The following is a 25,062-nucleotide window of genomic DNA, read 5'->3' as shown; positions in this document are numbered from 1 at the left end:
CCCACGGGGGCCGCCAGACCGAAAGGCGGCCAGGGATGCTACGGGGCAGGCAAGGGATCGGAGGAACAGGGAGAAGAAGAGGAATCGGACATTTATGGAGGGTTGCATTGTCGTTGCAGGAAGCGATGAGAGTATTAAATTCCACGAGGTATGGTCAGGAGGGAAGAAGGCCACCATTGGCGGCGTGGGGCTGCTAGGCGGGAGTGATATCCTCGAGGATCTGGAGGGGATCGAGAAGGAGGGTGACATTATTCGTTGAATCGGCTGGTTTTCCATAATGGTGTTACGCGAGAGCCCATGGCTTCAGATGGCGAGGCACGACGGCAGACGATGAAGGTTGGCTCTCAGTGTCTGGTAATGCTCTTGGTTCCCGGCTGCTATAGGTAGGTTGACAGCGTGCGTCGGCTTTTACGGAGGGTGGCCCATTGTCATCGGATAAACGCAATAGATTGACCAAGTAGGTAGTGATGTGGTCCTAGGGAGACGAGTTATCGGACGATGATCGTCGTGACCCTGGGATCGTTCATTCCACTTAATAGCATATCTTGACCGCCACTATTTTATCTCTCGAGTTCGATGTGTCTGCCATGTGGTGAACAATATGTGTTCTTGTCCAGCTCTGAAGTAGGAGCCCGTTACTGCGTTGTGGCAAAAGCAGAAGATCTCAAATCAACTTAGTTGTGCCGGGTGATTTTTTGTTCAAGTTCAGGTTTGTTGTCTCTGTGCTCTACAGCGGACACGATATCTGATGAGAACACAAAATCGCATTGATGTGTATCAGCCGGCTAGTCCAAGTCAAAACAAAACACAAAGGAAATATCCGCCAACTCCACTGGGCCTGAGAACCCAACCCGCATACCAGTAATCATGAAATCTCATCAGACGCCGCGTACCTTGCGCGCTAATCCTGTATGTGCGATGCTACATCTTCCGTCCTCGTCCGCCGTTTCCAGACTCGTGGAAATTCTATTACTTGGGGGCGCTGCCCCTCCACTTAAATCTTGCCCTCCATGCCGCGAATGCCCCCGACTTCCCTCGCCTAAGAGGGGAACGAGACGCTGATGGCCCCGGAGGTGGTGTGGCACTTGACGTTGCCGCCGACGCCGTCCTGGCCCTTGCGGGCGACGACGCGCTCCTTGAACCCGGGGAACTCGTCGTCGCGCCGGATGATCTGCACGCCCTTGCCCGAGATGGCGATCTTGCCCGTCAGGCTGTCGGCGTCGATGCCGCCCTCCCACGTGGCAGGGTAGCTGAGCCGGATGGCGGCGCTGGTGGTGGTGTGGCGCGAGCTGAGGACGCGGATGGCGGGCGACGACGACGCCGCGGCCTGCTCCTGCGGCTTCTCGGGGGCGGGGTCCGCCTCCTCGGGCGCCGGGGTCTCCTCGTCGCCCAGGAAGCTGTAGGGGTCCTCTGCGCCGATGGGGGCGAAGTCCGTTCCGCCGGGGGTCGCGGCTGCTGCCGGAGGCACGGGCGGCGCGACGTATGAGCCGGTCTGGACGTCCTTCCAGAGCGCGTCCATGACGTTGACCACGGTCGTGCCGCTCGTGGTCGAGGTCTGCAGGAAAGAGCTCGAGTCTCCCGAGGACTGGATCTGCGACTTGTCGTACACGGGGAGGAGGGTCAGGTCGATGTTGCCCGAGGTCGTGTGCACCTTGCACGAGTGGCTGAAGGCGACGGAGCCCTTGACCGTCCCGGACATGGTGTACAGGTCGACGCCGTACTGCCGCGGCGGGATGATGTCCTGGGCTGTCGCCCCGACCGCGGTGCCCTGGGCCTCCATGGTCAGGGCCGCGGCGGCCGCCTCGACGGGCTCGTGCAGCTCGATCGGGCCCGAGGTGGAGTGCACGTAGAGGATGGCCGGGCGCGGCTTGTCCTTGAGCGCCTCCTTGGGCACGACGCCGGCGCGGATGGAACCCGCGACGGTCTCGAGGCCGAGGTAGTCGTACAGGGGCCACGACCCGGCGATGGCGTTGGACAGGGTCTTGACCTCGATGTATCGCGAGTTCAGGGTGAATGACTTGGGCGGTCCTTCGAGCATGACCTGCTTCGGGTCTCTCTCGCCGTCCGTGGCCGCCACGACGGTCCCGATGGTGCTGGCGAGCCGGGCGAAGTTGTTGAGCTGGATTGACAGGTTGTCGAGCAGCTTGACGCCGAGGTGCACGCTCTCGACGTTGAGGCTGTCCAGGACGCTTCCAGGGGGTACCCAGATGGTTGAGCGGATCTGCAAGCAAGGCGACTCGCCGCTGTTGGAGGCCCACGGGATCGCCAGTGGCGAAAGGACGTAGAGGCGTTGCTCATCGTCGTTCCAGTCCAAGTCAAGCGCGATCTGGTCGTCGTTGGAGACGCTCTCCAGGGTGATGCCCGGTCCAGGGGTCCCGTTTCCGGCCCGGCGGATGACGACCTCGCCACTCACACGGACATCCCGCCCGCCAGAAGGATTGTTCTTCTTGACGTCCTGGAAGAACGAGACGTTGCGCGAGTCGGAGAACTCGACTTTGAAGGTCTGGACCGGGTACTTGATTTCTTTGGTGGCGCAAAGGTCGCTCTCGGCCCAGGGCATCTCTCCGTCGTAAGGCGGATATGCCAACCTCGTGCCATCGTCATCCTGGGACGGCAACTTGCTGATGGGTGAACTCCCCGAGCCGCCGCCAGGCACAGTGATCCTCCTCTGCTCGGAGTTAGCTTGTCTGAACATACTGGTCATTTTCACGCGTGTTGAGCTGGGGAAAGCCGAGAATGGTGGGTTTGGCAGCTGGTGTTGCTTGGAAGAGACTCAAGAGGGGAAGCTTTTGGAAACTTGCCACTCCTGTGCTGCTCGGAGGGGCTGCCGTGTCACTGGGCGCATGTTTTATGGAGTGATTGGCAGGGCGGCAACAGAGAGGGAAATATAGGTGCTCACCTCGTCCTTCACACCCATGAAAGAGCTGACGAGGAACCCAATCGTCACGAAAAGCAAGATGACGCCTAGCGCGACCAGCTTGCATGTCCTTCCGTTGAGACTGGACACGCGGCTCCTCACGCGGTCTCTCCAATTCCCTGTCCGCGTGTAGGTGTAGTCATCGTCCGCCTGTCCTCCCATGTCCTGAGGGACGGACTGGTACTCGTGACTGGCCAGTAGGCCCCGGGACTCTGACTCTGAGATGCGGCCCATGTTGGACGGCCGGATGGTCTGGTAGTTGGAGGAGGGAGCGGTCGTCGAGGTAGGTGAAGGGGTGTAGGCAGGCGGTGCTTCGCTGAAGAGCGACGAGCGCTCGGAATATATCGTCCCGCTGCGATGCGAGCGTGACGGAGCGGCAGAGGAGGAGGACGGCGTGTACCTCTGGCTGGATGGCGCGTATGATAGGCCGGGTCCGTAGGCGTATCTGGACTGTCCAGGCCCAAATGTCGTCGATGGTGATGTTGTTGTTGTTGTGTTCAGGGACGGGAAGGAGGAAGAGCCACCGTCGCCAGCAGCGTGTGGATGGGAGGCAAAGTTTGATGGATGTCGCCTGTTCAGCTCGCGCTCCTCTTGAGCTTCCCTTGCCTTGCTCTCGGCAGTGCTTCCTTGCTCCAGGCTGGGATCGTTGACCCAAGCGTTTGGCACATGCGGGACTTGGGATGATGCCGCTGCAGGGTGATGCGACGATGGGGTGGCATGTGCATCTACCGATGAACTCTGATGTGACGGCGAGAGCGGATGACTGTCTGGGTTGTTGTTGCCGATCGGGTAAGCAGAATCATAGTCTGACGACGGAGAGTCTCCAGAACGGCCAAAATATCCATCCGTGGGCGAGAGGACTTGTTCCTCGTCGTGGGCTGCGACGTGTTGGCCGTGTTGGTGCCGCGGATCAACCCCCACATCAGTACCACCAAAGCCAACACCACCACCACCAGCACCAGCACCAGCTGCAGCGCCAGCAGCAGCTCCTAATCCGGTACCGTGGCCATACCCGTGCGTGTTTCTGTTTCCGACTCCGTCTGCCCACGGCTGCTCTTCGACGTCTGAGTCGTCGAGGCCCGAGTACATGTTGTCTGAATAAGGGTAGTCCGGCATGGTGCCGAAACGCCTTGGCGGAGTGCTTTGAAACTATCGACGGCCGCCAAGCCCAGAACTCTAGATGCGCAAAGATGTTGGTCCGCTTGGCGTTGCTTGCTTACTGCCCGGTGGAGAGATAAAAATGGAACACGGCAACAGATGGGGGAAATCAATTCGATAGTTACGACGCAGGTTGAAGTCGTCGTCAGTATCACGGATAAATCCAAACTCCAAACAGGCACCGAGCAGCGTGGGATGTAAGAAGGAAAAGAGAGGAAGCGCGTCCGCGGGGGAATTGAGTCCGGCAGGGCCCTTTCGATTACATGTATCTAGCCCCAAAGCGACTCGCCCGACATGCAGGATCCGCGTCAATGAGCTCGCTACCCACAAATAAAGTCAGGCGGCGACGGAGCCCACCCAGCGCTGTGGGAAAACGGGGAGGAATGTCAAGACAGAGTTGCGCTAAGACGAGAAGCAACAAGGCGCCTCGTCAGCCTGGCAGATCGCACGATAACTCCCAAGTATCTTGGAAGGCTGGGCAAAGTGGGACGTTGGCGGCGCTGGGTAGTGTGAGTGACATGTTTCCAGAACAGTTCTTCTACAGTAGACTCTGTGGCCCTCCACCAAGAGAAACCTTCCAACTCCGATACGCCTTGGTACTGTGCTCATGCCGAGCTCCGTAGTCGGTAATTTGGCTTGGTCCAAAGAGGAAGCTGATAAGAGGCTCTGCCCCTCAGCGCCGCAAGATAGCAGCCGTAAGCGAGGGACAATATTCCTTCCGGACGGCAACTGACTCTCGACGCGTGGGCCACAGTTGGTAGCCTCGACGGTTTAGTCCACTTCCAGACTAATCTCGCTGCAAGTAAGCTTGCAGGAAAGAGGGGTTGGCCTGTGGGAATGGCCTCATTGGTCAATCCCTCGTGGTGGCATGGATTCCAACGAGCGGTCTTACGAGTACCTTCACCCACCAACATGCCTCCACCCTGGGGACAAAGGCGTGCCTGATGACGACTCTCGACCTTGAAATGCCAACCAGGCTTGGCTCGACGCGTCTGCTGCCCGCTCCTGGATGCCGGTTGACGAGATCACGCAATCAATCCACATAAGCAGACAGCTCATGTCGGCTGCGGACGTCGGAGCCGGAAAGCTACGTTGTATAGGATTGACTTCATTTGATGCCGTTGGAGTGGTATGGAATCCACTCATGCCGCCTACTCTGCCGACTATATCGCCAAAGGGCTGTTGTTCCACCACACGTGCCTCTCCTGGTATCATCTGTAATCTACTTTGCCTTCCTTGTTTCTCGACGCCGACGGCATAGATCAGCTCAAATGCCGGATTCAAATCAGTGCTCAAGCCATGCGCCGCCTCTCTCGAACGCCTAAGAAGATGCCTTTGCGCATACTGCTTTGCAGTTGCTGCTCGCTTTCGCCTGTTGGTCCCCATCCCACCAGACCTTGATATGTTTCTGCAAGGCAGAAGATGCCATAGTTGGTTCCCATCCCCATTAAGACCGGAATCCGTTACTGCCTCGGCAGTTGCGCCTGCGAACGTCCCCGGCTCTCCACAGAGAGCTTCCGACGCTGCGCTGTGCTCGTTTCAGTGGAGGCCGAGGAAAGCCTTCGAGTTCTCGTAGACAATCCACGTGATGCTGAGAGCTGGCGCGACCTTGAGCAGATTCGGCGTTAGTCCCTTGTACATGCCTCGGAGGCCCTCATTTCTGTACGTCTTTCGCGCCACGTCCCAGATGCCGGTGTAGGTCGGCGGGTGCATAACCGTGCCCTGGGTCTGGAGCCGCGTGCGAAGGACGTTCAGAGGGTAGACCACGGTGGCACCAAAGGCACCTGAAGTCGCACCGATAATACCAGTCACGACGTTCCCAGGCGCCGCATCCTCCTCGTGGAGCCCAGTGTAGCGGGCCTTGTATCGCGTGAAGGTCTTCTTCAAGAACTCAAATGTGCCCATGTCGATTGCGCTGTAAGGGAACATGCCGACCAGGCCCATGGTGATACCTCGGTACGCAGTCCGGAAGCCTCCCTCGGCGACCATCTTCTTGGCGGTCTGCACGAGTAGCGCGTTGCCAGTCAGACCACCTTCGACAGTCTCGCATTGCAGACGGAACTTGAGGGTGTCCAGTGGGTAGACGCAGAACCTGGGCAACACTGTTAGTGGTTTTACTGCAAACTATTGAGTCCAGCGCAAATGCACTCACTGTGCAGTCATGCCTGCCACACCGCCGGCAGCAAACTTCGAGTAGGGGTTGATCCTGGTTGGATCATCGTGACCTTCGAGTGTGGCAAGAGTGCGCTTCGCAGCTTCGTACGAGCCGAACTGCAGGCGGTCAGTTGAGATTCCCTTTGTCTCATGGAAGATATGAAGCAACATACCTTGATAGCAGTTTCGGGCATGATTTTGATCACGTTCAGCCCATTGCCTGTGGGCGAAGTCAGCTCTGCATGAGATGGAACCAATCCTTGTCGGCACAAAGCGCAGCGAGTCTTTGCTTACCTGCGAAAAAGGTGCGAAACCCGCCAGCCTTCCACAGGGCATGGATAGCATCGCCAATTGGCTTGCCAGCCGTGCGGACAGCAGCCAGTGGCTGGCCTTGCTTGGCGACATCAGCAGCGACGCCGGCCTTTGTCTTGGTGTTGACGAGCAGGTAGACCTTGAGGCGATCGAGGGGAGCTGTCGCCGTGCGCGAGATCCCGCCTGCGAGAGCACCGGCAAGGAAGTAACCTGGTTCAGGCAGGTATTGGGTCAGTCTCGATTTTGTAAGCTCATCCTCGCACTCGTCATCAATCTCGCGCAACTGCAGCTGGGGGTGGTGGTCATGGATGTCCAAAAAGTCGTCGCCGTAGTCGCTGCTGCTTTCGCCGCCGAATGAAGTACCTGGGGGCGGTCATGGCCTGGAGGCCCCTGACAGCGCTACCAGTCGCCTGCTGGATCGTGTCTTGGACGCTGCCCGCAGCGGGTTGAGGGGGGTTGCCGTAGGCAGCTGCCATCTTGCTGCCGCTTGCTGTGGCCGAAGCGTCGCCGTCGAGTGGTGGTTTGAGTTGTGACGAGATGGGCGGTTTTCGAAGACAAGGTTGATTGTGACGAAGGGTTGGTCCCAGGGGATGTTGCGGTCGGAGGTCCAGGTTGGTCGAGTTTGGGAGACGGGTCAGGAGGGGCAGGTTGTGCAAGCCTGAGGATGGAGCCAAAAAGTGCGTGAAGAAGGAAGCCGGTCGTACCTATGCCCTCGAGTGTTTCTTCCGTGACCATAGAATCGCCTTCAGCATTAAGAGTAACAATTGAAGAATAATAGGACAATGCAGCCTCGAGGGGTGAGCCGCTAGGGTTGGTGGGCATAAACAGCAAAAAGTCACTTTGTTCGCAGCCACCGATTAGCTTCTGCCTTCCTTCACACGCCTACTGAATAGAAAGTAAAAAGTTAAGGGTGAAGGGGCCAGTTGAATTCTTGCCGCAACAAGATTATCCGTCAACTTCACGCACGTCGCCTTGGCCACCGTTGTGAGCGTGTGACCAAGGTGAGTGGGAGCAGAGGCGCCGTCCTTGTCTGGCGCGACCTCGAAAGGACGCCGGTCGAGGCACTTATTGACGGACCCAAGGCAAGAATCATCGTGGCCCCCCGCCCCCCAGGCCGCAGACAGACACATCTTGGAGGGACATCGCACAAGAGAGAGACGGGCAGGGCAACGCAAAACAAGATGGTCAGAGAGAGGTGTGCTTACCGCCACTCGTCGAAACTGATGAAGCCATCGTGGTTCATATCGACCTCTTCAAAGAACCCAGAGAGCCTCCTCTTGGGCACGGAAAGCCCTGCTTTCTGGAATGCCAGGCTCAGCTCCTCCTGACCTAGTTTTCCATCATGATCCCGGTCGATGGACTTGAAGAGGCGGAGCAGCTGGCGCTCGGCAGCCTCGACGAAGACACGGAACTCTGCACAGCAGCCAGCCAAGGTCAGCGCTTGCTCGACTCGCGGGTCCCTGGCCGGCGGAACCTACCTTCATACTGTATCTTGCCGTCCCGATTGGTGTCGACCACGTTGATAACCTCCCCCAGCAGGTCGTCGGCGTTCTTCAGAGCTGTGCTTGCGCGTTAGCTGGGTGTCTGGTGCACAACACATTGGTCATGGTCCGAGCTGACGATGGTCTATCCTCCGCAGGCCCTTCTGCAGCCCCTTCAGGTCCAGCTCCCCCGTGCCCTGTGGGTCCAGCTTCCTCCACAGGTCCTCGACCCTGTTATCGCGCTGGTTCTGTGACTCCTCCATCCCCATCTCGAGGTCCTTGACCACTTGTGTGATCTTCATTCGGATACTATGATATCATCGCAAGGCGGATCGTCGGCGAGGCAACCGATGGTGTGTGCGTGAAGTCTCTGGTGAAGCGAGGGGCGCAAGATACTGTCGGGACCCGAGGGAGGAGTCGGGAGCGTCAGGCGAAATTGGCTATATTTCCTATATCATGATTCGGCTCTGCGGTGTTGTGCGATCCGGGGACGACGAGATAAGCTTCGACGAGCAGCTGGAGTGGTTCAAACGAGGCTCGTGGTACTCGGGTTTGCTCGGCGTACAAGGTCAAGGCTACGAGTGGGTATGCGCCGTGATGTTGCTGGGTTATGCGGTCATCCGAGATACTGCTGGTTTAAGTGGTTTTGGCCGTGGTTATGGTTGTGGTTAGCGGCGGAGACCGGGAGAGCTGTCACCTCCAGGTCCTGCTCCGCCAGGCCGCCAGGGCTCCAATGGCAGCTCCCCCTTTCCAAGGTTTGCTGACAACGAAGAAAAAAAACCCACTTCCAAGCTCCCTCACTCGCGGGTTCATGGCCCCCCACCTTGGCTCTCAACCCCTGCTCAGGGATGTGACCTGTCTCTCCTTTCCCGGCCCGAGGCGATCTTACTACTGGACAAGCTGTCTCCTGGCTCCCAAGGTCCCCTCATTGAGAAGCCTGCACTCCCCTGCAACACGGGAAAACAATAGCACTGCTCCATTCAGCATAGCGCGCCTACCAACCGGATCTGTGCGCAACTCTGAAGCTATCCCAGAAATGCTTCTACTCAATATCCCCAGCAAGTTCACCACGCTTGCTTCTGGCCTGAACTGTGATCATGCTGCCTGGGCAGACTCACCAACCACTTTTCAACAGTCCCAGGCGGCAGGTCGCCTTTAATAGTCTAATGCTCACTATCAACGGGCCTTTTAATCAAAACAACAGTCATAGCCGGGATCGAGCGGTTCTTATATCAAGTGCTATGTCGATTTACAAGACTTCCTCCAATCACCTGAACATTAGGAATTACGAGTTGTCCCCAAGCCTAGCCTGATATTGCTCCGCCGGGCTCGGGAGGTCCACGGCTGGGGAACGATCGTCCATGTACCAGGGGATCACATCGCTCGTCGAAATGATCCACTTCAGCAGGTCCCCCTTCAGCTGAGCTTCGATGCCCTGGTACTGGGGCTCCTCGGCAAGGTTATGCCTCTCGCCCGGGTCGTCGAGGCGGGAGTAGAGCTCGTCGGCCTCGTAGGTGCGGTAGACGTACGTCCACTCTTTACTGCGCATCGACGTGGCCATGCCTACGAGGGTCGTCTCGTTGTGCTGCAGGCCGGCCTTGATATCGTAGGGGAATGCCGCTTGCTCCAGCAGCGGCTCCTCGCTTGTCAGGAACCCGCCCTCGGTGAAGGACTAGGTCCTGTTCCAGGCGAGACTGCTGCTGCCGTTCGAGGACCCCTCCCCGAGTGCGTGGATTGCGTCGACCCACGATTGGCCAAAGTGCATATATGTTTCATTGAGAGTTGCCAACTGCAGCATGGTTGGGACCAGGTCCACCATCTCCACCATGCCGTCGAAGACCTTGTCCTTGGGGAGCCCCGAGCCCCCGACGATAAGGGGGTCATGGGTGAGGGAGTTGGATAGCCCAGAGGGCCATTTCTCAATCAGGCCGTAGTCTCCAAGCCACTCGCCGTGGTCTGTGAAGAAGAAGGTCACCGTCTCATCCCAGAGCCCGAGCTCTTTCGTCTTATTGACGACCTGGCCAAATTGGTTATCCAGCTTCGTAATCATTCCGTAGTATGTCGCCTTGACCTCTTTCCAGGTGTCGTGGGTAGTGCGATCGAGCCCGGCAGCTTCGATGATGCTATCCATATAGCGAGGCATGTACCCAGTCTAGGACCTTGTGTCAGTTCGGACGGAAGTGGTCCCAACATATAGGTTTATAATGTGTTACTAATTCTTCTCTGCTGATAGGAAGTGGCATCTCTGATCGGTTGTACATGGAGAAATACGGCTCTTCGACGGTGAAGGGACAATGAGGGAACAACAACGGCAGGAAAAGCACCCAGGGCTGGTCCTAGGGCGGATTCTCGAGCCACTTCAGCGCGCCCCGCAGCAGAGATGCAATCATAAGAGTTGTAAGTCTCGGTTTCGTTGCGAAGACCTTGGTAATAGACACGATTCTAGATGTTGTTCAGATCCGTGGTGTTGTAGCTGCCTCTCTTGTTGATGAGGTGGAACAGGGGATCCGAGACGTCCAGGTTGTCGTCTGCGATCTCGTCGAGGCTGCGGACAATTCCAGGTGCAAACCTCGACTGCAGATCATCAACTTCGAGGTAACCGTACTCGCTGACGCTCAGTTCTGTGGCATTTTCTGCGAACACCTTCTCTGGCAAACGCATCCATGTTCGGAGTTTGGACGATATTTGAATAACTCGTGCGTCAGAATCCGCTAGCTGCTTGAGTTTCGGATGAAAAGACTCACGTCGCTCCCGAAAATACCCACAGAGTCACATTTCAGTTGATCCGGCATCAAGATTATCATGTTGGGTTTCTCGATAGCTAAGCCATTGCCATTGGCCTGCTGTTCATAAGGGTGTTCCAAGGTGTACAGAGATCGACGCTGGCAGGCTGTGCCCAAATAAGGCGTCCCAGTCACGCCAGGAGGATATATTGGAGGCTCAGACGGGCTGTCATCTTGTCCTTGTCTGGTCCGAGAGCGGGCGACGTGAGCAGAAACAACTGCCACAGACGATGTCTCTCCAAAAATTCAAGTGTCGGTTTACTTATACGACGACAAATAAATATACCTTTGGTGACCCCACCGAGTCCTAGTTCTCAACATAGATTGTCTGAATAATAAAGGTCATCTCCTTGGAGACAAACTTTTCCAAATTGGAGGATCAGTCCTAGAAATATTTGACTACCTCAGTGCTGCTGGAAATACATGCGGAAAAACACTTTTGCTGAGAAGGGAAATGGCCCGGCATCCGATATCGAGACCCTCATGGGAATTGCGTGATCGCAGTAGTAAAGCACGACTCCCCATTGATGGATGCTTGAGAGTGTAAAGAAGAGATATGTGGATCAAAGATATTATAAACCAAGCGTTCTGAATGAATAAAGCTAGACAAGCACACACAGCCAGCTCCTAACGCGGTGAGGACTGTTGGCGACAGCCGAGCGATAGCCAGCCACCCCCGCTTCACAACGATAGGTTGTTTATATCGTTGATTCTGTGTGACAACAGGGATTCGCTCAAAGGTCACTAGCCAAATTGAGCGGACATTGGAAATGAGAGCATGCAGGGGAGAACAGATTTCTCCACGTCGGACCCTTGATAGTCCCGGCTGGCAGACCATTCGGTGGCCGATGCGGAGCCGACAAGCCGACGTCCAGCCTGAGTACCCGGAACTGCAGTGGCCCAGCCCGGAGTTTGCATCTTCTACCAGATGGTCCAGGTCCCACGTTCCGGTCTCACCGTCAATCACCACCCAAGCTGCGGCCCCCGTGCCGTGAGCCTGTCTCAATTCTTACCCCAGCATGGCTGCCAACTACTGGGACTCGACTCAGAGGAAACACTGGCAGTTCACCAAGGAGCAGCTGTCGTCGATGCGCCAGAGACTCGAGGATGAAGACCCGGGTCTTGTTCAGAGCTTCGGCTTGCCGCAGTGGAGGCATCTGAACATCTTCTTCAATCAACGTGAGCACTTCTGTTGCAGCCTTCTGCCACTCTCGAACCACTGACTAGCCTTTGCCGTCGACTGCAGAGATCAACCGGCTCGGCAAACGGCTCGGGGTCAGGCAACAGGCCATGGCCACTGCCCAGGTCTACATCAAGCGCTTCTACATCAAGGTCGAAATCAGGAAGACGAACCCATTCCTCGTCATTACCACAGCCCTATACCTGGCTTGCAAGATGGAGGAGTGTCCTCAACACATCAGGTTGATGAACCAGGAGGCCAGGAGTTTGTGGACAGGTACTGAAGCCCCCCAGCAGAAACAAGACGAGACAAGCCGTGCTAGCGCAAGAGTGCTGACAGAAGCTCGGATACCACAGACATGCAACTGTTCCACGACCCATCCAAGATAGGCGAGTGCGAATTCTGGCTAATATCCGAGATGAACTCGCACCTCATCATACACCAGCCCTACCGCACCCTTACCAGCCTGCAGTCCAGCCTCAACCTGACCCAGGACGAGATAGCACTCGCCTGGTCCATCGTCAACGACCATTACATGACCGACCTGCCACTCATATATCCACCGCACACTATTGCGCTTACCGCGATACTGCTCGCCATTCTATTTCGGCCCTCGCAGAACAGCAGCCAGGGCGGCACGGCTCAAGGGTCTGGCAGTGCAATGGGCCAGCCCAACATGGCTGGAATAAACGCAGTAACCGCTGCCCTTGCACAGGCTCAGGCGCGGCAGACGCCCACTCCTGGCGCACCCCCAGGGCAGACGCCCACTCCTGGCGCACCCCCAGGACAGACACCAGCAGATGCGGCAAACGCTGCACAATCGGCGGCGCTCACCAAGGAGAAGGGCGAGCGGTACTCGAAAGTGCAGCGTTTTGGCCTGTGGCTCGCTGAAAGTAGTATGGACATCGAGGGCATGGTCGACTGCACTCAAGAACTGATCTCTTTCTACGATTGCCAAGAGCAGTACAATGATAAGCTTACGCGGGAGCAGATCGTGCGCTTCATCAAGGCAAGAGGGTTGGACAAGGGCTGATTTCACCCAACACCCACCCCTTGAGACGGTTATCCACTGGCTGCCTGAAGGCTGTAGTGGGAGCACCTTCGCCGAGTACACCATAACGTAGCTGTGCGCGGCTCCACGCGCAGTGCCTCGTATCAAGTAGCGAAGGCTATGCACACGTCATATCAGGCTTTCGACACTCAGGTCATGGCAGAGCAGTGTAGCTGAGTTGTCGGTCTGATGGCAGCCCATGTTGTGTGGTCATGGAGGCTTGACCCACTGCTCAAACATGGACACATCAGCCATTAATCTCCCGGAACCACAAGACACTGGTCAATGGTGTTAGGGAGGGCAGGCATTCTTGGAAAACAGACGTGCTTCCACCAGAACTCCGAATTAAAGGTTTGGGGTCGATTTCAGGAGCAACAGCCATGGCCGGGCTTACATTTCTCCAGAGAAATTGAAACATCGTTCCTGGCAATGCCCTCTCTCACTTAATGAAACGGCAATCTTGTCCTAGGCTGGATAGTTACTCCTACGGCATGGAATCGGCCAGCCATTGAGGCAGAGCGCGCCCCGCACCCCGCGCCGGTGTCATCCGGCACTTTGCTCTACTACATGCCCGCATTAGCAGACGGGACAACAGGGAAGAGAACATTTTATAAAGGTCGTTGAAGGGCCTCCGATCCTTGCGTATTGTTCGTTTGGCGATCAGTCAACAACTTGCAGCCACTACTCGCACACATACGTACATCTAAACAAGACAAACCTGAAAAATGCCAGGCGTCGTCCAAGAACCTTCGGCTGAGGGGCTCGCGATAAAAGAGCTCCATCCTACGTTTGGAGCCGAGATCGAAGGAGTAGATTTCGAAAATCTATCCGAGGCGCAATTTGCTGAGATAAAGTCTGCGTTGAGCAAGGTACGAAATCACTGACCTGATTCCACATGTGGTTCTTGTCCAGGGGTGGCTTCAGTTGTGCCAATGTCACGATACGGGACATGAAGAGAAGAGAGCGGCGGACGAATCTAGATGCAAACTACGAAACGACAAGGGCATCCCTGTCTGCGCGGGATAATACAACCAAATACCACACCAGAATTCGCTGTCTTAGGATTGTCTAACCATGGCGCAGTATGGCTTCGCCGTCTTCCGCCGCACCGGCCTAACGGACGACAGCCACGTCGCCTTCAGCAGGAGGTTCGGCGAGCTCGACAACATCAAGCGGTACCTGACGCCCGGCCGCAAGCTCCGCTACGAGCTCCTCGAGCTCTTCGACGCGGGCAACCTCGACGCCGACGGCGAGATCGTGCCGGCGGACCACCCGCGCGCGCACTACAACAAGGGCAACTCCCTGTTCCACGTGGACAGCAGCTTCAACCCGAGGCGCGCCTCGTACTCGCTCCTGCGGGCGGTGGTCATCCCGCCCGCGGGCGAGGGCGGCGAGACCGAGTTTGCGGACGCGCGGACGGCGTGGGACGAGCTGGACCAGGAGACGCGGGCGCGGCTGCTCGGGGCCGGTGGGGACGCGGGCCTGGCCGGCGCGCACTCCATCAGCCACTCGCGCAAGCTGGCGGACCCCGAGTACTTCAAGGACCTCGACCCGGAGGCGGGGCCGATGGCCCGGCACAGGGTGGCGCAGGTCCACGAGCCGTCCGAGAGGATGAGCCTGTACGTGGGGCACCACCTGAGCCACATCGAGGGGATGGACAGGGCCGAGTCGGACGAGCTGGTGAAGAAGCTGAATGCCCACGCCACCCAGCCCAAGTACGTCACGTCTGTGAGCTGGGAGAGCCCTGGGGACCTGGTCATCTGGGACAACAGGGCGGTCCTGCACAGGGCGACGAGCGGGCCGTTTGAGGGCAAGTTCAAGAGGGATATGAGGCGGACGACGGTTCACGATGATGGGGCGTATGCTTTTGGCTTGAACGCGGTGGAGCAGGAGATGTCCGGCTTCGATTCCTGGTCGAAGCCTGGGGAAAAGAGATCAATCGCTGGGTGATAAGATTTATTTCTCTTTGTTTCAGGCTTCTAATTTCCCAGTGTGTAGGTTTGTGCGCTTTAGCAGCCTGAATCTTGTGCCTCAGCATGGAATTACTAAGATTGGTACGAAATGTGCGCGAGTGTAGGTTCTTCTCCCTGATCGCCTAACTGTCCAAAATACCAGCCGGCAGACTTGCCCGACCTCAAGACCACCAGTAATGATCTTTCTCATCAGATGATCCAGTCAGGAGACGTGTCTACGGTCAGACTTGACCCGGGATAGTGATAGGCACAAGCAGGGTTCCTGGCTTCCGGTAGCAAGTCCCGTTGGTAAAAGTGAGGTCAACACCACAAGAAGCCTTCTTGATCGCGGAAGTGACGCAGCTCTTCTCGTCCTCGCCCGCGCTCCACTTGCCCAGCGGGACGGTCATCTCGAGCCCGTGGAACGTGGTGCCGTTGATCTTGCGCGGCTCGCCAAAGTCCTCGTTGGTGTTGTGCCACCGATCGGCATCGAAGTAGTTAATATGGCCGGAGCCACACTGCGTGCGAGTCAGAACGTATCCCAGAAGAGGTTTCGGCTTGTTGAAGCCGGGGAGAGGGGGGGGGTTTGGATTTACCTCGCCCTTGATGTTGTCCCGCACGCCCTTGGCCCAGCCCTCGCTGTTCTGGCCGGTGGGCGTGATTCGTATCACGTAGAAGAGGAAGTTGTCCTCGTGCCAGTGCTCCCAGGAGTAGAAGCAGTCCACGCTCGGCTTGAGCTCCTTGTTCACGGCCTTTGCGACGAGGCAGTCGGCCGGTGGCCCCTCGCCGGACGACCCGCCACCCGCTCCTCCAGTGAACGGGCCATGGCCAACCCTGCGAGGTGTCAGCAAGGGCAAAAGAGAGCATACTTGTAGAGGAAAAGAGAGCGTACCAGATACCTCCGACGTACCCTGTGGCAGCTCCTGCGGCGAAGCTACCGCTAGAGGACGAGGACGAAGTCGAGCCAGAGCGGCCACCTCCAGAGTAGCCTTTGAAGCCGCCTCCGGAAGAGCCCCCAAGGCTTCCACCTCCTCTGCCGCCACCAAAACCTCCTCCAAAGCCCCCACCACTGAATCCACCACCTCCGCCCCTGGGTGAGGCGATGGGTGTCGCGCTCACGAAGACGGGTGTCAGGACAGGTGCCATGAGGCTGATAATGTTGAATTGCATCTTGGGCTTCTGGTATACACTTCTTATATCTTGAAGTATGAGCTGCGAGTGTTTTAACATTCCCTTAGTACAAGTTCTCCCAAAACAGGTGAATCTTGGATGATAGAACCTTCAGCAGAGCACAAGATCCGCAGCGGTGGAACGAGCCATCGTTAAATAGACGCCCTCATCATCTTCTAGCTGCTTTCCAGAATCAACCTCGTGAGTGGCGGCGAGGCACCAAGGACGTCATAACTCCTCCTACTCACTCGAAGCCATCACCTAGTTACCCTGAGCCAATGAGCACGCAGCCCCGGATTCCCCAGACGGAGCGGCTCTGACCTGGCGCCAGTCCGCCCGAGGCATTGCCAACTTTAAGTCCTTCTAGTGTTCTTCTCGAAGATCCGGCGTTGAGGTCGGGGGGCTTGGCCTCGAGGTTTGACAGGTGCCCATGTGTACACTAGTGAGGCTTGTCTCGCCATTCCACGGCGGTGGCAGATCGTCGACTGTATGAGACACATCACATGACTTTGTGGCCGAGCTAAACAACTTCGAGAAGGATTCGATCGAGTTCATGACAGAATAGTGCGGATGCCTTGTCCCTAGTCGGCGCTCTAGCGAAAGCATCGTTCAGGAACCTTAGGAGAATGTTGGCCGGGTGGGGTTCGAAAAGCTTCGAGGAGTATGAGCCATGCTCTTAGGCATCTAAATTGCCTTGCTAAGGACTCTGGCCTTTCTTGGTTCTCTTCGTTGGATCTGAGGTCCACGTCATCGCTTTCGATCAATCTATTCAACCTGGCCGAACCATGGTCAGTAAGACAATTGTAGCCCTGGATGAAAAACTATACCACGTGAAGTGGTAAAATACGAATGGTTCGCCCAGATCCAACTCATACCGCTCCAGGCGAAATCCGGTCTGAGATGGGATGCGAGCTTACATGCGCCGCTGGTAGACTGTTTTGGGAGCAATTGAGAAAGGCAGAGGTTGACCGTCGAACCAGCCGAAGACGTATGAGTCAACCCAACAAGGCGATCACTGGGGTTAAAGCCGTGGCCCGTAAGTGGTCTCGTTTTTGATCTGCACACATATGCTTCTTAAGCAATATGCATCCAGTCCCTTCACAATGATAAACGCTTAAACACCCAGCGTTAAAAAAAAAACAATACGACGTGGCCCGTAAGACACTATTCATTAATCACGAGCCACTTCTGGTCACAGACTAGGAGAGACTAGAGTGGAAATGGGACTCTCGTTCCTCCTCCATGGCTCTTCTCAGGCGACGGGCTACAACCCCAGATATGCCTTCAATTGATTTTGAGTAGCGATGCTACGACACGTCGCCGCCAGTGCGGCATCGCATCAAAGAATGTTGCTATGTACTCATGGAGCCGACCCGGACCCCGACCTGATAACCCCTCAAACGCCATGCATACCCATGTTCCCCTCCTTGCTACTGCCTTGCCTTGCTGTGAAAGCACCGAATGCCGCTTTGGACCTTTCCCCAGCCCGTCTGTTCGTCAGCGGGTGCTTAGGCCCCTCTGGCGCCAGAGGATGAGCGTCTTCGCATGGTAGACCGCAAGCGCCCACGCATTTCGCGGATCTCGGACCTCAGCCCCTGCTCTTTGCCTTGGCTTCCTCTCCTTTGTGCGTCGTTATTACGTCCCTACATAACAACACAGTCCTTATCTCTGCTGCCCCCGCCCCCGCCGGCTGCAGTAGGCGGGACACCTTGTCTGTAGCCTGGATTCGTTCCCCTTCGATAACCGCCGGGGGATTGTCCTCCAGGGCTCGACCCAGATGCAATCCCTGGCGCTCGCGACCCAGGCAGTCTCGGGTTGTTCAAACTTTGCGTGGCGCTAGCTACTGATGGGGTCGAGCTCGAGGCTGGGTGACTTGGATGTCCGGCAGGTGGAAGATACGGACTCTGTCGAGCAGCGTCCTCATATGATGGTGGCGCATCATCGTTGCCTTCGTCAGCAGGACGACTGACGCCCCGCGAGCGCAATACGGGAGGTACGAGTGGACGTACTTGCTGCTGGGCTGGTCGAGGGGAAGCATTCTGAGCTCCTCCGCGGCTGGCATTGGCACTGGCACCACCTCTGGCGGTCGACGGCCGTCGGCCTGTGTTGACGGGCACGTTGTTGTTGCTACTGCCGCTGTTGTTACTGTTGCTGTTGGTCTGTCGAAGGCCCACGGGACCTTGGCGCACTGCTTGCTGCTCGATAAACTGTTCGGAGAGCTGGGTTTCTCTGCGTCGCTGAGCTTGCTCTGTACGATGACGTTGGTCTTCTTCCTCTTGCAGCTGGAGAGCTAGTGCCAGGTCACGGTCCTCCTGCTCCTTAGGTGACATCGGCGGTGCTTCGACTTCGCGCTTCTTCCCTCCCTTGCTCTGAACAGTGGTCCATTCCTTCTGTTTATTTGATGCGGACGCGCTGCCCGATGCCGCATACTCTTCACTCTGCGCCGGACCACCAACCACGAGGAAATCGCCAGAGAAGAACTCAGAGCTCTCGCCATTGACGTCTACCAAGGACTCCCAAACAATCTCATCATGTCCCGCATAACCAGCGTCGGTGACAAGCGCAAACATCTGGAGGGTCTGTGGGTGCCGGTACAAGGTAGAGAAATGATCATTTCTGAAGAGAATTGCCACAGAGCCTGGGCGCATTGCCTTGGTGATAACCTCGAGGCCCCAGGGCGTAAGCTGCGTCGCGGCTGTGTAAAGGAAGGACTTGATGCTCAGGATGTCCTGGTAGATGCCCTGCTCCTCCTCGGAGAGGCCTGCGCCAGACGTGCTGCTCAGCTTGTCTTCCAGCTCCTCTTCTCTGAACAGAATATTTTGAGCATCCTCGTACGACTCGGCATGGCGTTTCAGAGCTTCATACACAGGTTCTGACTGCGGCGGCAGCCACCCGTGGATTAGAGGTATTCGGAAGGTCCTGTAGAATGACATCTCTTTCGTATCTTCGAACGTGCCCGGGATGAGTTCCCCCCTCTCAGTGGGATGAAGGTGAGTTAAAGAAGTCCGTTTGAAGGCTTTCTCAGTCTCTTCTGTTGGTATGAATCGGGGGTTGACGTTCATCCCAGTGTGTAGACCCTTCAGAAATGCATAGAGCTCGGTGATGTCAGGCAAAGACTGATCAGACGTTATTCTCCGCTCAGACATGAGCTCATCAAAAACGGCGTTAAGTAGAAGGTCGAGGCTGATTTGTTCTCTCGTCTTCAGAGTGTTGACAAGAACTGCATCCCCCGCATCCGTAGGAGTCGTTAAAGTAAGAGCATTAACAAGCGCCATCAGCGGACATGGCCCATTCGCATTCTGCACGAGAATCGGGGATTTCCGCATGGTGTTGGCCGCGTTAGCATCGTGCCAAGTGATGTTCTTGATCTGGTAGGTTTCTGTCCTCCCGGTAGCTGGCGGCCCGGGAACCAAGGTCAGAGCTTTCTCTGACTGCCTAGGGGGCAGCGAAGGTGCAGCTTCCTCGGATTGCCCGTGGGCTTGAGATGTTTGCCCCGATGGACCAGGACTGGGATCGTGCCCTATGTCAATCAGGCCCTCCTCAACTTCGCGTGAGCCCTCTGAGGCCGTTTCGGTGGCCAGAGGAGGCTTCTCAGGTGCTTTCCCCTTGTCTAAGGTCGCCACATCGTCCCAAGCATGGCTGTCTTGTTCTAGCTTTTGGTCTTCGAGAGACGTTCTAAAAGACGGTGGTACCGCGATGGACGACTTCTCAGGAAGGTCATCGGCCCAAGTGCCCTTCTCCTCTGGGGTAGGCGACTGTATTGCTGGAGAGTTCGAGGCTGGGCCAGTCGATGCTGCTCTGGACGGCACTTGAGATGCCCATACGTGCTGGTCTGGTTCTTGGTCTGCCGTAGTCGTCAGCGTTGGCGGCGCCAGAGACTTATTTTCACCCAGCGCAGGTTGCCAGGGGTTTGTGCTCGTCTCGTCGAGATCCAGCTTCGCAAAGGCGTCCGATGGAGGCATCGGAGGTGCCTCACTGGGTGTTGTTGGCACTGCGGCACCGCGTTGTCCATTTGACATTGACATCTTCCTCCTGAAAGGGTTCGTTTCCCCTGTCTCGGGCCCGGACGTAGAAGAGTGAATCACTGGTGTTGTATTGAGGTCCGAGTCTCCTGTCACAGCCGGCTGCAGTACACTGGAGCTGCCACCGCTGTCCTTGTCTGCCACATCGCCATTTTCTGCACCGGCGATCCCCTTCTCTTTCGTTGATTCATGCTGCGTATTAGCTGGTGTTTCTTCTTCGTCTTCGCTGTCAGTATCCCGCTCCCAGCTATCGGTATCTGACAGGTCCGCGGCATCGTCGACAGGTGTCTGCCCAGGAAGGGCCTGAGACTTGGCAGCCGTCGGGAGGTCAGCGTCTGTGCCCTCCAGGTTCGAGCTCGGCGCGACGTGCGGGTGGACAACAGCATTGTCCGGCAGCGGCTTTCGTGTCACCATTTCTTAAGCAGCGGCCTCGCGCGACGAGGGGCTCATGGACAGCGGATCTTCGTCTCGTTGGCGCTTCCGCGAGACTCGGGACCGGGACGGCAGTCCTGCGCGACGAGTCTCTGGCAATCGGCGAAGCGGTGGACGTTCGGAAAGCTGTACGTCTGCGTGGGAGACTATTGGAGAGGGCAAGCAGCAACTGGCTGGCTTGCGATGCTTGTGGTGAGGCTGGGCTTGCCCTGGTTGGAGGTCTGGTCGTGGGTGGTTCGCGTGAGGGGTTAGAAGGGGGATTGAAGGAACGAGGAAAGTAAGTAGACCCGTCGAGGTAGGAATTGAACAGAAGGTCGTCAGAGGTAACACTGCAAGCCAGCAATGCAGATAGGTGGGTTCAGGTGATACAATAAAGCTTGGCCGGGGATGCGAGGTTGCTGGTTGTATGCAACTGCACGTCGCCATTCCCTGGGGGCAGGGCGAGGCAGAGTGAGGCAAGTCAGGTCAAGTCAACCTGCACTACCTAGGTAGGAAACAGGCAGCCCACGCAGCCCACATCCCAGTGACTGGGGAGCTTGGATCTGTCTCGGGGATGTGTGAGCTACATGCAGGTGAGCAGGGACTACCTCTGTCACATGCTATCCCGTCACTGCTACTCCTGTACCTCATCATGCCAGCAGAGGTATTCACCTCCAACCTCTGACTATCGATAAGCTGGCTTATCCGATGTTTATTTGCAGTGACTGTCATTGACATACTGGTACCAGTCTACCTACTTCTTTGCCCCTTTCCATAATGCAATGAAAAATGGACTCACCATGTATATATCCTCTGATCAGATACATCAGATACTGGGGACATGAACACATTCTGCCAATTGCTGAGATGCATACCAGCCCAGCCCACCCGTTGCCTCTTTGGGGGCAACCCCAGCCACTCTATCGGTGACGCAACGGACAGGGGCGGAGCTCGGCTGGAGGCAACCCCATAGATCTGCCAGGTACGTTATTGGCCCCACTCGGGTAATCACTCTGCAGTCCTTGGGGGTCTCCACGGCCATGACGAGAATCTGGGTATCCTTGAATTCAACTGTGGAATCAAATCCAGGAACTGATTACCTTAACGGACTTCAGATGAATCCTGTCCATGCATGAGCAGAGTGCTAGCGGACAATAAATCTGCTCTCTGATCCCATCATTTCTTAGCAGTCACACATGGGCTTCATTTGAGTACTCTGCTAGCCATACCTCTCAATTTCCTTCATTTCATGATTGCAACATTAAGTGGCTGTGACAGAGTTTTAGGTGCGTTGTCCGATAGCTAGGCCACTAAAGAAAAAAGGCACCCGGAAACGGCCACGTTAACGGGCCTAAAGTACTTTTACTCTCTTATGTCCCATCCATCATTTAAGCATAATAAAAGAGGGTAACTTGTAACAGCCAGGCAGCTAAATGGTATATTTTGGGAGCAAGTCCAGATGATTCATTAATGATACTTTAACCAAGTACATGAATACATTTTCATGGCCTTTCCTGCTTGCCACGCTACCATGTGCGCTACCCGGGTCCAACGCAGACGTTCGACCCGAACTTCATATCTCAGGTCAATCCAGCCTTTACATAGTGACTTCGTCTAGACCACCCTCTCCGGCTTTGTTAACGACGCTGATGGTCTGTTAACTCCTGAGGCTACCCTCATAATCCTGCTGAGCCTTGGGGCAAGCAAGGAGTTGCTAGCCCTCTTGACACGAGCACCCGGGTCTTGTTTTTGACACCCATGGTCATATCGGAACCAGACCACCCGCAGCAGCACTCATTCCTCCAGCAAGCTTCAACCGCCTCTCTGCGAATTGCTTGTCCTCATCAACCATCTTTCTGAACTCAAATATCTTCGAACTTTCCGCCACTTCCGCCAACCCAGCCGCGCGCACAGGCGTGACGCGATATCTCCGGTGGGCCCATGAGTTCCAGGTGGCCAGAGCGGTGGCAGAAGCTATGCCAAGCAACGGGAGAATCAAGAGCAAGAAAGGTCTGGAACGGTCCAATTTCGCTTGTATGAACTGGGTGTGTATTAATGTTTCGTTGAGGGCATAGAATTGCGCCGTTGCAAGGGTGACCGCACCAATGGAGATGTTAATATAATGTTGGATACCTGCAGTTGTCCAGTTGTTTTGTTTTATTACATTCGTGCTGGTGTCAACGATAGGCAAGTGCGAAGTGTAATACTGATTGGATGCGTTGAAAAATGTGGGCTGCATACCGGCTCGGGACGTCCCACAGAGCACAGGAGCCACAGCGAACCATAATAGGACCTCGTTGAGGCTCTTGTCAGGCGAAGGCCAATCGTCATGGATGGTCTCCACCGCATTCAGCCTGTTTGAGTCGAAAAACACCGTGTTGAGGTCTTGCGTGTCGCCAACTTTCAAAATACCATTCACAAAACCGACCTCAATGTCACACGCAACGGCCGAGGCTCCGGAGACCAGTTCGGAGCCTTGAATATTAGTCCAGGTTCCTTGGTCAATCTTGCCATTCAGAGCGGCGAACACTACTGTGGCGCGGGTGCGATTAACCGATATGAACTCGTAGTCGTACACCCAGGTGGTAAATTGCGCTACGTCTCGAAGGAGAACAGTAGCTGAGTGATTGTCAGCATGGTCGCGGGGATTGTGCACAGCCATGTTGGTTTCGAAAGTGAGATCCGCGCTAGAATCTTGGTCGAGTCTGTAGCCCTGGCATGTGATGGATTTCTCTAACCTCACAGCATGGGCTGTGAAGTTTCCGCGTTTTGACAACGACGAACGTTGAATATACCAATCGCGGTGCTCGGGCATGGGCTCGTCCGAGATGCCGATTGACCAAGACGAATAGAATTGGGCGGCTAGTGGGACGAATGACGTGGGAGGATTAACTTGCGAAAACCGCCCCTCTACACCGCCGCCGGGGGTATAGTTACTCTGCAAGATAATGGTCTCGTTGACTTTATTGTAGACGTGTCCAACAAGGGCAGGGGACGCCAAATTGCCCAAAATCGTGAACGCAAGCACTGTCAGGACAAGTGCTGTCTCACCAGTCCGAATTGAACATACTGCGAGAGGAATCGACGGCACGGATCCTCGACACGCGGAAAGATGCGTATCCAACTCCCGCAAAGTAAAGCTCTGTTGCTTTATCAACGGCCAAGTAGCTGTCTCGGCGAAAGCGCAGACCGAGTAGGCGAGAGCGCTGAGTCCGAGGGTGTATAATATTGCCACGATACTCTGGACTTGCGTGATATTGTTACGGATGTATGCCACGGAATCGACAACATGGCAGTCGACTGCCCACTCCGGGCAGGTGAATGTTTGTCTACTCAGCCAGAAGGTGAAGCAGATGGCTGCGAAGACCATGATAATACCAGCACCAAACGACAACGATAGGGCCGGGCTTTTCGCGATATAAGCCGTGCAGAGAGACCGAGAGTCGTGCTGCTGTTCTCCATCTTCGCCTCTCTCAGCCAGAAGGCTCCCGGAAGCGAGGTCCGCATCAGAGCCAGGTAAGCGGATCCCTCTCACGCGCATTTCGAAAGAAGGTTGGACCATTGTGTCTGGTGTATGGGACAGTTTTGGTCGGGTTTAGCAGGGCCTGAATGGTTTGTCAGGAGATGACTTTCACAAAGCTTTCTGTACCTTGAGCCCACCTCGTCTTTGGTCAGATTTGTTTTGGATGTTTGGCTGGGTGAACTTTTTACCTCGACTTAACTTGGCCTGGATTATGAAATCAAAATAGAGTGAACTGTACAGCGGAGAAGAAATTTGTGCTCAAGGTTGAGCATTCAATTGGAAGATTTAACCTGGTAAAGTTCGCGCAGAAAGAAGTAAGCAGCCTCTCGCTCAAAATATATGACAACTGCGACAGTCCACGCAGTGCGACGTAGTGCAACCATGCAGTAGTTATCGTGAGGCTGAAGATGATCAGTCAGCCTCTGCATATGCACACAACTATTGGTGCAAACTTTTAATGGCGGCTTATTTACGGGACAGACTGCTGCGAAACGGGGCAGTCTCGGGAACGTTGCGAAAGGGCAGTGCGACTGTGTGACAACCACCACTCCATGAGCGTCTGAGGTACCAGGTACTTTTGCGTAAAAGAGCTTGAAGAATGGCAGCCACGAGGCCTCGACATCTTCGCAAGATGCACGTGTCATTCGCGCCGTCCCGCGCCCTGCTGCTCGGTAAGCTCAGAAGGGGATGTCCAGGTGGTCTGGGGGTACAGGAGATGCTAAGCTCGTTCAGCCCTTGGGGCGCAGGCCAGCTATGCCTAGCCCACAGTTTGCCTCGTTTCGGGCATTGCTGCGCGTGGGGCTGCGCCTGGCATGGCTGTGAACATCTGCAGTATCACCCACTCATATACAAGTTGGCTGCCATCAGATGGTCAAACGCTGTCGGATAGCACATCAAATGGTTTGGCGCGTTCAGCTGGATGCTGGGTGCAGGTGTAAATTTAGATGC

General features: G+C 56.0%; 10 protein-coding genes across 10 annotated transcripts; 2 read left to right on the top strand and 8 right to left on the bottom strand.

The window, feature by feature from the left end:
* Positions 1-1,039: 1,039 nt before the first annotated feature.
* On the bottom strand, positions 1,040-4,033 carry INS49_010919 (uncharacterized protein; the record flags this gene model as incomplete). Its single annotated transcript, XM_043171641.1, has 2 exons — positions 1,040-2,668; positions 2,900-4,033. The coding sequence occupies 2 exons, from the start codon at positions 4,031-4,033 to the stop codon at positions 1,040-1,042; spliced, it is 2,763 nt and encodes a 920-aa protein (XP_043023386.1).
* A 1,581-nt stretch (positions 4,034-5,614) lies between these two features.
* INS49_010918 (uncharacterized protein) lies at positions 5,615-7,017 on the bottom strand (the record flags this gene model as incomplete). The annotated part of the gene is made up of 5 exons (XM_043171640.1): positions 5,615-6,167; positions 6,228-6,346; positions 6,403-6,449; positions 6,524-6,904; positions 6,945-7,017. The coding sequence occupies 5 exons, from the start codon at positions 7,015-7,017 to the stop codon at positions 5,615-5,617; spliced, it is 1,173 nt and encodes a 390-aa protein (XP_043023385.1).
* Positions 7,018-7,742: 725 nt separating this feature from the next.
* On the bottom strand, positions 7,743-8,324 carry INS49_010917 (uncharacterized protein; the record flags this gene model as incomplete). Its single annotated transcript, XM_043171639.1, has 3 exons — positions 7,743-7,954; positions 8,020-8,100; positions 8,162-8,324. The coding sequence occupies 3 exons, from the start codon at positions 8,322-8,324 to the stop codon at positions 7,743-7,745; spliced, it is 456 nt and encodes a 151-aa protein (XP_043023384.1).
* A 983-nt stretch (positions 8,325-9,307) lies between these two features.
* Positions 9,308-10,165, bottom strand: INS49_010916 (uncharacterized protein; the record flags this gene model as incomplete). Its single annotated transcript, XM_043171638.1, has 2 exons — positions 9,308-9,694; positions 9,830-10,165. 2 exons carry the CDS (start codon positions 10,163-10,165, stop codon positions 9,308-9,310), a joined length of 723 nt encoding a protein of 240 aa, XP_043023383.1.
* A 299-nt stretch (positions 10,166-10,464) lies between these two features.
* INS49_010915 (uncharacterized protein) lies at positions 10,465-10,683 on the bottom strand (the record flags this gene model as incomplete). The annotated part of the gene is made up of 1 exon (XM_043171637.1): positions 10,465-10,683. The coding sequence occupies one exon, from the start codon at positions 10,681-10,683 to the stop codon at positions 10,465-10,467; it is 219 nt and encodes a 72-aa protein (XP_043023382.1).
* A 1,141-nt stretch (positions 10,684-11,824) lies between these two features.
* On the top strand, positions 11,825-13,018 carry INS49_010914 (uncharacterized protein; the record flags this gene model as incomplete). Its single annotated transcript, XM_043171636.1, has 3 exons — positions 11,825-11,984; positions 12,052-12,261; positions 12,342-13,018. 3 exons carry the CDS (start codon positions 11,825-11,827, stop codon positions 13,016-13,018), a joined length of 1,047 nt encoding a protein of 348 aa, XP_043023381.1.
* A 743-nt stretch (positions 13,019-13,761) lies between these two features.
* On the top strand, positions 13,762-15,186 carry INS49_010913 (uncharacterized protein; the record flags this gene model as incomplete). The annotated part of the gene is made up of 4 exons (XM_043171635.1): positions 13,762-13,905; positions 14,120-14,949; positions 15,035-15,090; positions 15,152-15,186. The coding sequence occupies 4 exons, from the start codon at positions 13,762-13,764 to the stop codon at positions 15,184-15,186; spliced, it is 1,065 nt and encodes a 354-aa protein (XP_043023380.1).
* Positions 15,187-15,230: 44 nt separating this feature from the next.
* Positions 15,231-16,158, bottom strand: INS49_010912 (uncharacterized protein; the record flags this gene model as incomplete). Its single annotated transcript, XM_043171634.1, has 3 exons — positions 15,231-15,506; positions 15,585-15,822; positions 15,881-16,158. 3 exons carry the CDS (start codon positions 16,156-16,158, stop codon positions 15,231-15,233), a joined length of 792 nt encoding a protein of 263 aa, XP_043023379.1.
* A 1,430-nt stretch (positions 16,159-17,588) lies between these two features.
* INS49_010911 (uncharacterized protein) lies at positions 17,589-20,594 on the bottom strand (the record flags this gene model as incomplete). The annotated part of the gene is made up of 2 exons (XM_043171633.1): positions 17,589-17,648; positions 18,168-20,594. 2 exons carry the CDS (start codon positions 20,592-20,594, stop codon positions 17,589-17,591), a joined length of 2,487 nt encoding a protein of 828 aa, XP_043023378.1.
* A 1,759-nt stretch (positions 20,595-22,353) lies between these two features.
* INS49_010910 (uncharacterized protein) lies at positions 22,354-24,153 on the bottom strand (the record flags this gene model as incomplete). The annotated part of the gene is made up of 1 exon (XM_043171632.1): positions 22,354-24,153. One exon carries the CDS (start codon positions 24,151-24,153, stop codon positions 22,354-22,356), a length of 1,800 nt encoding a protein of 599 aa, XP_043023377.1.
* Positions 24,154-25,062: the final 909 nt, after the last annotated feature.

The sequence above is a fragment of the Diaporthe citri genome (assembly GCF_014595645.1).
Source record: "Diaporthe citri strain NFHF-8-4 chromosome Unknown scaffold_5, whole genome shotgun sequence".
Lineage (NCBI taxonomy): Eukaryota > Fungi > Ascomycota > Sordariomycetes > Diaporthales > Diaporthaceae > Diaporthe > Diaporthe citri.
The sequence above is the reverse complement of the archived record's forward strand: the minus strand, read 5'-3'. Positions and strand labels throughout refer to the sequence as shown.